General features: G+C 42.5%; 1 protein-coding gene across 2 annotated transcripts in view; it reads left to right on the top strand.

Annotated features, from left to right (window-relative positions):
• Positions 1-9,118: 9,118 nt before the first annotated feature.
• Positions 9,119-10,000, top strand: part of LOC311065225 (Krueppel-like factor 7) — an 88,789-nt gene continuing 87,907 nt past the window's right edge. For both annotated transcript variants that reach the window (XR_014602805.1, XM_084085453.1), the window contains exon 1: positions 9,119-9,890. Coding sequence is in view for 1 of the 2 variants with exons in the window: in XM_084085453.1 (XP_083941579.1) it covers positions 9,789-9,890 (102 nt within the window). In the remaining variant the exon portion in view is untranslated. The remainder of the gene's footprint in view (positions 9,891-10,000) is intronic.

The following is a 10,000-nucleotide window of genomic DNA, read 5'->3' on the forward strand; positions in this document are numbered from 1 at the left end:
TTAACATTGATTTTACAATATGAATTGGGGTCCCAGAGGTATGAATGCCATTAAATGGGGGTCCGTAGCTCTAATGCATATCAAACTGGGGGTCCTTGAAAATAAAATGGTTGAGAATCACTGCTAGAGAGCCGTAAAAACCTTCTCTTATTGGGGTCCCTGGCTTATCTTTTCAAATGGGGGTCCGCGGGCTAATAAGTGTAACTTTGGGGGTCCTTGACATGAAAAAGTTTGAGAACCACTGCTGTAGTATGACGAAGTAGGGCATTCACTTATGGAAGAGAACAAGCAATTGTTGAAAATATGAAGATACATGGTTTCTGTCCGACAGCAAACTATGATGTGAGATGCAGCCTGCTCTGTTTGCTTTGGGATTGGTTGAATCATGATGCTGTTCCTTACGTCAGCCAGTGGCCACGTGCCAAACCGGTCCTGACTCTGCGCCTAGAAACCGTTGGCAGATGTACTTAATCATCTGCCGGCTATAATGAATGACCCTGGACCACTGGCCAGGAAATATGTCCACGACATGAAAACTTTGTCTGGGGACACCACGATGGTAACTAATGATTTCACAGAAGAAATCCTCAAATTAGCCACATTGAGGCATGGTGTCCCTATTATGGGCATGTAATCTGAAGTATATTTTGTATTGTATTGCATTCTCTGTATTTTACAGTAATTTGTGATTAATTGAGTACAAAGGACCACAATGGAAACAAGCTCCAAGGAGCGTTTTGTGGTATACTTTTAGCATGAATTGTAAAAAGACATTTTATACAATTAAAACATTTTTGGGGAAAAAAGCGTCTCATTCAAAATGTGAGCTTGTAAGATCAGCTATTTTCACTATTCGGTGAATGATGAAGTACATCGTTGCTGTCGGGTAGAATCTCCATATTCTAACTATTTGGGTTTTATCGTCAGTTAATGCCCTACTTAATCATACTACAGCGTCACACAAAGGTATCAAAAGTAACAGATCTGCAAGCGACGCGTTTCGAGCTAGCAGATCTGCTATTTTGATATTTCTGAATTAGAATCCTGAAAAGTAACAGTTTTGGACTGGCGACAGAGACGATAATATAGGATTTAAGTGGTTATGTAAAAGTGAAAGTTTCCCCCCCCGCTTTAGTCAGCAGTAGGCCTACAAATGCTAAGTGAAGATTTGCGTGAACGCGCACAGTGGCGGTCGGAAGACCATGGCTAAATGGCGGGTGGACAGGAGGGGGTCAGCATTTTTAAACATTATAGAAAACATTAAAGGTATTTGAGTGTGGTATATGGGCTAATAATGCTAGCAGAGTGCACTCTCACACAATAACATATTCATAGGCTCATATTATAGGCCTATATCCATCTCTCTGTGTGTGTCTGTGTGTGTGTGTGCGTGTGTGTGTGTGTGTGTGTGTGTGTGTGTGTGTGTGTGTGTGTGTGTGTGTGTGTGTGTGTGTGTGTGCGTGTGCGCGTGTGCGTGCGTGTGTGTGTACACTCTTTCAAATATGTATACACACACTCCTCTTTTCCTTGCTCCCCATCTCTCCATCTCTTCCAGTGCCTCCTCCCCCCTCTGTTCCGACTAATTCCTATTGGCAGAGAGAGCTGTAAAAATCAATGGAGAAAATGTTCCGAAACAGCCAATCTAGAAGCCATCTGCCCCTGCTACTCCACCGAGACCCTACAGTCTCCAGGGACGGAGAGAGAGAGAGAGAGAGAGAGAGAGAGAGAGAGAGAGAGAGAGAGAGAGAGAGAGAGAGAGAGAGAGAGAGAGAGAGAGAGAGACACAGACAGACAGACAGACAGACAGACAGACAGACAGACAGACAGACAGATAGATAGACAGCAGTGTACAGTATAGACCGATTAGATAGATAGTTATTATAGCGGCTGCAGTGCCAAGGTCTACAAGGATTGAATAAATGTAGTGTGCTCAACAGAGAGGACAAAACGGCCATTTATGTCTCCCCTGTGTAACAAAGTGGAGAGAAAGCCTTCAAGTAAAGAAAGCATTGGGGTCAGGTTCCTATTAAAGAAGGCATATATCCAGTATGTGACCGCAAACAAAGCAGTCCATCTTTGGACCACTACTCTTCCTAATTCCTCTGTGATGCACAATGATTCCAGGAACACGTGATGCGCTGAACACTGCTTTACCTCTGTACCCTTTACTTGTGTTTTATGTGTCACGTACGTTGGCAACTTGATAGGAACAGAAACCTACTCTATCATTGCATTGTCTACCAAAGGGTGTTAAATAACATGCTGAAGATGCAAAAAAATGTATAGACAATGCAGTCTGAGGTTTGTGACTTCCCTGTGCTATGAAGAGAAGGCCCTCAAGTAAGCCAAAGTTAGTTGTTGTTGTTGTTGTTGTTGTCTAGCAGTATTCTGAGGAAGTGAAATGATTGTACTTGCTCAAAATGTGTAACAAATTAACCACTCGTAAGCCCTCTATAGATATGTCATTGTACGATGGATATCAAAGATAGCTGATCTATAAGCTCACATTGTGTCACATTGCGAAGCGTTGAGCTTGCGGATCTGCTTTTTCCTTTTAATTTCCTTAAAAAAAAAGGAATTTCAAAGTTTCAAGTAAAAGAGTAAACAGTAGACGGAGTCCAATAACGGCCTGGCTTCATGTGGATCTCAGACTTTATGACGCAACTTATGACGTATCTATGATGTATGATTCCTTATTTGGGCATGGTTTCAGCCCAAATTGACCGGCATTCACCTCCTTATAGACAGACGCCTTCACTTTTGAAAGAGTCTAGAGATTTGGCGTTTGATCAATCCAGCGGTTTGCGAATGTATCTCCAGATAGACACATAGGCCTTCTTTTAGACGGCAACCATATATGTATAATAATAAATGTAACCTTTTTAATGTTTTGGAACTTTCAAGCTATTTTTTATATAGCACTTTTAAATTATTTCAAAAAATGCAATAGGCGTTGCAGGAGCTGAATGTGAAAAGTGATACATTGGTTTCATTTGTAGCCACATTGTAACCAGTGGGAGTGGCAGCTTGGAGCAAAGAAATGAATACAGCAAGCCCATTATTCCATAGGTTATGAGGACATTTTACACAATGGGTAGCATCAGACAAACAAACATGACCAACAGCACTCGTTTGTCTGAGAGACCAACAGCTTTGGTACTGTACCAACAGAGCTGCTCCTGGGCAATCTCTCAAGTGTGTCCTCTTTTGGATTCTCATTATGTACTGCATATCATCGCTGCTGGGCAGAAACCTTGTACCTCCATATTTATTTTTTAAAACTTTGTATGCTTTGTGCGTCAGCAATTTTGAACGTGAAAGTGGTTAGGTGTGTCTGAAAAGTATTAACGATAGTGTGTGATTGTGACTAAAGAATTACTACATTGGAACACAGGTTATTTCCCCATTTCCTGAAAAGTAACGCTTTTGAACGTACAAGAGTTCAAGTGTGCCTTCGCACTACAATCAACAAACAAAAGGGAGATAGATATGAGGCGTGATCAACCACAGTGACAGAAACATAAAAGATAAGACAAGGCCAATAAACATGTCCAATAGTAGACCAATTAAAGGTGAGAAAAGTTGGAGCACTCAAATAGCTGGCACAGAATTTGTAGTAAATCTTTATTCCACACAGGGCTGACCGTTGATGGACAGCACGTTTGGTGCTGTATAAAAAGTAAGTGAGCTTAATTAAAGCTTATTTATTTTTAAACCAATGTTACACAGTGCTTTATAATAATAGTAATAGTAATAATAATAATGAGCATAAGAACTAGGACATAAAACATTATATAGCTAAACGAATGCCTTGTTAAAAAGGAAAGTCTTCTGTCCTCTCTTAAAAGCGTCAACAGACTATGGAGCTCAGACAGGTGGTCAGGTGTGGTCAGTTCCACAGTGGAGGGGCAGCCCAGCAGAAGGCCCGGTCGCCCACGGTGTGGAGCTTGGCTTTGGGGGGGCGGAGGAGGTGACGAGTGGAGGACATTTGTGGCTTCAGTGCAGCAAGTGTCATTAATTGTGTGACCTTATTACCTAATTCAGGCTTCATCGAACAACAGTGTCGCTGACCGAAAATAGCAGATCTGTAAGCTCACATCGAGATCTGCTGTTTTCGGTCTGTGATGCCATTGCGCGACAAAGCATACAAATTGGGCTTAATCCATTAGAACCGGGAAAGCATCTGTGTCATTTTAGCATGGCTCTTCAAAAATAGCAGATATACAAGCTCACAGTGCCACGCTGTGAGCTTGTACAATTTATGAAATCTTTTAAAACATCTTGAAAGTGAAAAATGAACATGGGACAGTTTTTGGATGTATATGAACCTTAAATGAACAAACGAACATTGATCTTGATAGAACATCATCTGATTTGATCTTGATAGAACAAATCAGATGATTGTGAGAACTTCCCTGTAATCAATACTGTTATTGGGATTGCTAAGCTGTGCTTTTATTTACATTTTTTCTTGGAATGGCTGTATTATGTTGAAAGTATTTGAAAGAATTTTAGGATTTTTTTTAACACAAATCTTTTCTTCTGGGGGGTCCCTGGCACAAAACATTTTCAGATGGGGCTCTGCGGCCAAATACATATCATTTTGGGATGTCCTTGGCACAAAAAGTTTGAGAACCACTGATTTAGAAGACATTAGAGTCGGCCTCAGGTCTTAACCACTTTAAAGCCCAGCATCCGTCTTGTTGTGGAGAAAGCTTTAGCTGAAAATAGCAGATCGATAAGCTCACAACGCGACGCGCTGGGTCACATAGTGAGCTTGTCGATGGGTTATTTTCAGCTAAAGCTTTCCCCCACAATAACAGAAAACAGAGAAGACACTAGTATTGAGCCCTGAGGGACTCCGGTTACTCATATGGGGTTTAAGTGGTTAATGGGTTAAGCAGGCACTGAGGCATGGCATTGTTTGTCTCATGTCTAGGTCAGTTTGTCAAAGTAGGTGACCCACAAGTCTAACACACGGATTCCCCTCAGTGTATGTTGTATATCGCCACCGTCGGCTTGGAAACCTTCTACAGTATGTCAGAATTGGTTATTTTTATGGTTACAAGAAGCTGGGTTCCAATGGAACCAATGTAGTTATATTGTTTAGTCCGAGTACTTTTGATTGGCTAAATATTTATAAAACCAACTGTCACACTTATGTGTATGTAATACAATACAATACAATTATGTGTATGCTAATACAATACTGTATAACTTCTACAATTGAGGCGGTGGTATTTGGTTTCCCTGCTCTTCTATTGAGACATTTAGATCCTGTGTCTAGGTGAGACATCATGACCTTTGACACGTCCTGTTTCTGGTTTGACACAAACTATGACCTGAAGGTCAAGATTGTCAAGAAAGTTATATACCGTTGTGCAACTTTAACCACTTTCATTTGTTTTTCTAAATAGCTAAATTATTATATTTTCGCTAGTTGTGTCTGCCAATAAAGTAGGGCATTCATTTACAAAAAAAAGACTAAACAAAAAAACAGAAAAAAGTTGAAATATGGAGATAGGAGGTTTCTGCAGTGACGATATGTAGGTACATGCATGTTGTCCATATTCATACAAGTGCATGTAGGGAGTGAAGGCACATGACGTGACGTGAATATCATTGTGTCTCAATGTTCTCTGAGAGTCAGAGACAAATTGTCCCAATTATGGAACATAATACATGCTCTCTCTCTCTCTCTCTGTGCGTGTGTCTGTGTCTCACCCTCTGTCTCTGTCTGTCTGTCTCTCTGTCTCTCTGTCTGTCTGTCTGTCTCTCTCTCTCGTGCTCTCTTTCTCTCTCTCTCTCTCTCTCTCTGTGCGTGTGTCTCACCCTCTGTCTGTCTGTCTGTCTGTCTGTCTGTCTGTCTGTCTCTCGTGCTCTCTTTCTCTCTCTCACCCTCTGTCTGTCTGTCTGTCTGTCTGTCTGTCTGTCTGTCTGTCTGTCTGTCTGTCTGTCTGTCTGTCTCTCTCTCTCTCTCTCTCTCTCTCTCTCTCTCTCCTTGCATTCCTAATTAAGCTTTTCTGGTATGCAGTGGGCACAACCTGGCTACCTACAGTATAAATAAGATATTCTTTATGCATGTTTTACCCAAATACAGTGCAATGCTTCAAATAATAATGCTTAGAACCTGGAGTTTGCAGGAGATGTGTTATTTATTTGGCATTATGAATCATTCTTTTGAGAGAGAACAACATTGTATTACTTCAAATCAGGGCCACTATGGAATTTACCAGCTTCAATATCACCCAAAAATTACAAACCCTAATCAAATACTGTAAGTATTTACATGTGAAGGCTGATGATGATTATGGACATAATGTATTGGTTCAGATGCACCTTGGATGGGCAACCAAGCACTAAAGCAAAAAGACATGGTCTCCTTAAATCAGTGGTTCTCAAAGTGGGGTCCGTGGACCTCCCAGGGGTCCTTGTGGGGGGTTCCAGAGGTTCCTAAATGATTGATAGCTCGGAAACAAATGGACCCTTACAGGTTCTGTGACTCAGAGTGTACAAGTGTCCATTTAGTTCCATTTCTACATTGTCAGAGTTAAATTAACACTAAGGATGTTACATCGTAGTCCCAGAGATTAAAATGATATCACATGCATATCAAATCAAACTGGGGGTCCTTGAAATGAAGACGGTCACTGCCTTTACATCCTTTGTAATATAGGGTTGGGATCCAGAATCGGTGGAACTGGAAGAACCAACATTGAGGAATTGGAATCTGGAACACATTTGGAACAGTTTCCGGAACCGGTTTATCACACTGTCAGAGCTGGTATTTGGACTTCTTGTCTGCTATACAATTATAATACCGGTGGTTCTCAAAGTTTTTAATTTCAAGGACCACCATAACTCTGAGAGTGTACAAATGGAACCATGGACCCTTACGGGTCCATTTGGTTTCATTTGTACACTCTCAGAGTTACAGACCTGTATAAGTGTAAGAGGGAATTGTTAAGGAACCGAAATCGTTAAAATCCTAAAAAGTATCCCAACCCTAGTCAGATCATGGACCTGTGCTTAGAGGATGCTTGAGGGTTGCCAGTGAAAACAGCGCAAACCCCAAACCACAGGAGAAGTTCTGTTGGGTAAGGCCGTTACATCACCATCCATTACAGCTGTTTATGTCAGCGGTTTGTCTTTTCCCAAGCCACCAGAGCCAAAACGTTCACAACATTTAGGTATAGGAGTTCAGTTTCACGGAAATCGCATGCATGCTGCGTTCATGATTTGAGGCATTTTGTTCAAAACGGAGCACTCCTGGAAACTTTGAAGCCAATCTTAGACCGATTTTGTTTATTTTTTTTATTTTTTTATTTTTTAAACGTTTTGTTTATTCGTTTTTGTTATTTTACATACTCATAGGTAGTACAGACAATTACTGAAGCAAATAAGCAAATACACAGAGTATCTCCAAACAGTGAGAGTAAGATATAAACAACATCCAAACAAAACAAAACAAAAAACAGGCAACACTCACAAAGAAAATGATAACAGACAACAAAACAAATACACAACGTAAAATCTCCAAAAACATGTATGTATATAGAAAACAGTCCATGATCTTTAAACGCTATATCGAGTTAGGCACAGGTCATTGAAAGCAATTGTACATGTCAGTGAGGTGATAAGCAGGCACACACCAAGGGTTCATCATATATCAGATTGGATACTTCCATATGCAGGTTACAGACTCATTCAGGTTCCGTTGGGGGATCGAGCGATTTCGTTTATTGACTATGGAGATACTGTGTAACGATTTGCCTGATGTTTGGACAAAATCTGTAGGAATACTGGCAAAAACATGTGTTTTGCACAAATCGGCCTCCTGGTGGCGCTATAACAGGCCCATGTGAAACATTTGGGCTAGAGGTTCTGCTCTTGCATCCAGGGAGTGTGTGTGCACAGTTTCGCTGCGATCAAGCCAGTGGTGCCGGAGATTAGGAACTACGGACGGACGGACGGACGGATGGACAAACACACGGACAGGGTGCAAAACAGTCTCGGTCATGCCTTTCGGCCTGGCGGAGACAAAAAAGGCTGAGAATCTCTGTGAGATGTGTAATAGTAGATTGTACAGAGAGACACAGAGAGAGAACGAGAGAACAAGAGAGAAAGAGAGAGAGAGAGAGAGAGAGAGAGAGAGAGAGAGAGAGAGAGAGAGAGAGAGAGAGAGAGAGAGAGAGAGAGAGAGAGAGAGAGAGAGAGAGAGAGAGAGAGAGAGCAGACTGCTCTGCTTCCTTCTTAGCCGCACAGCTCTCTCTGACTGACTGAGGCTCCAGCGTCGGCGCGCCTCATTATATAGCCTTCTAAAAATAGCTCACCTTTCACTGCCATGTTGGGGCCGGAGTGACAGCCGCGCGCGGCCAATGGCGTGCCTCCTCTCCCCTCTAGCCTCCGCCCACTCCCCTCCCCTCCGTTTCGGCGCCGCCTTAATTGGACGCGAGTGAGATCATCAACCCTATTTACCTTATAAGGTCACGCACGAAATTGATTGACGCGCGGGCTCCTCCCCTCCTCCATCCCACGGCCAGCCAAGCTACTGGCGTTGCCACGTCCGCTTTTTATAAGCGTCTTAGGGCTTGTTTTTTTCTTTTTCTGTTAAGTTGCTTATAAAGCAGTAGTTAAGTGTAGTTGCTTATTAGGGTACTTGCTTTCTATTGTTGTAGTTATAGACCCCGAAATAATGTGTATTTGTCCGTGGCCGGACCCCTACATCTGAAAATATTTCACAATTTTCAATTTTGTGTCAGGGACCCCCATAAGAGATGATGTGTGTGTCTAAAATGTTTTTCGCCTTCTAGATCTGCTATTTTCAAATAGCCGATGAATACGGTTCAAGTGGTAAAGCTGATTTAGATGGCATACTAACTCCTTTTGCTGGGGGGGACCCCCTCATGCTGCGGTGGACCCCCTAGTATAGTCGCTTCTTTTTGGGGCTTGTTTTCGTGGAAACCACAAAGTCTGGCAACACTGGCCAGGCTCTCTCCCGTGCTTTTTGCAGCGGCAGTAGAGAGTGACTGTCAGCCCCCCCCTCACTACACCCCCCCTCCTTACATCCATCCATCCACTCCTGCCTGCAGCCTGCTGCCCGGAGTCTGGAGTCTGGTTCCCGGACAGGAGGAGAGGAGAGGAGCTGCATGCCTTGCATGGAAGAGACCAAACAACAACAACAACACGCCGGAATTCTATTTCACAAAGATTCCAATCTGCCACATGCGGACATAGATGGACGTTTTTCTGCTTGTTTTTGAAGTCCTTTCCTTCCTTCCTTCCCCCAGACAGACATCTAGCGCCAGCCTGAGCCCAGGACCTGGCAACCCTCCCTCTACTACACTATTACCCCTGACCAACCAATGCTGCTGCACTTCTATTCTAAAGTAAAAGAAAAGACGCGTGTTTGGTGTGTGTGTGCGTGAGTGACACACTGGACTGGCGTAGCGGATTTATACAACTATTTCCCCCCCTCCTCTGTCTATTTTGATTGTATTTTCTTAATAAGTGCTCATCTTTGGGAGAGAGGAGGAGGAGGAGGAGGAGGAGGTGGAGGCAGGACTTTCAGGTGCACGCACGGAGGCAATAATAATAATAATAATAATAGTAAAAAAAACTATAATAAGCACGGATCTCAGCTTTTATCGTTTTGTACGATCGTGTTGTATTTTTTTTTTTGGAGTGCGTTCCATTCCGGTGGATTCTTGTGGGACTTTGTCGCGTTCCACACACATATCTATATTTTTGTGGTGGGTTTTTTCTCTTCTCAACTTAATCGCATCAACATGGACGTGTTGGCGAATTACAGTATTTTCCAGGAACTTCAACTGGTGCACGACACCGGTTATTTCTCGGCCATGCCTTCCCTGGAGGAGAACTGGCAGCAGGTGAGAGACATAATTCATTTTGACTTTTTTTTTTTTTTTTTTTGGTGATATCTTCTTTTTTTTGTGCGTTTTCAACTGCTGGGAAGCAATAGCCCCACAGTGAATGTGTG

Source organism: Gymnoscopelus microlampas (genome assembly GCF_963454915.1).
Source record: "Gymnoscopelus microlampas genome assembly, chromosome: 17".
Lineage (NCBI taxonomy): Eukaryota > Metazoa > Chordata > Actinopteri > Myctophiformes > Myctophidae > Gymnoscopelus > Gymnoscopelus microlampas.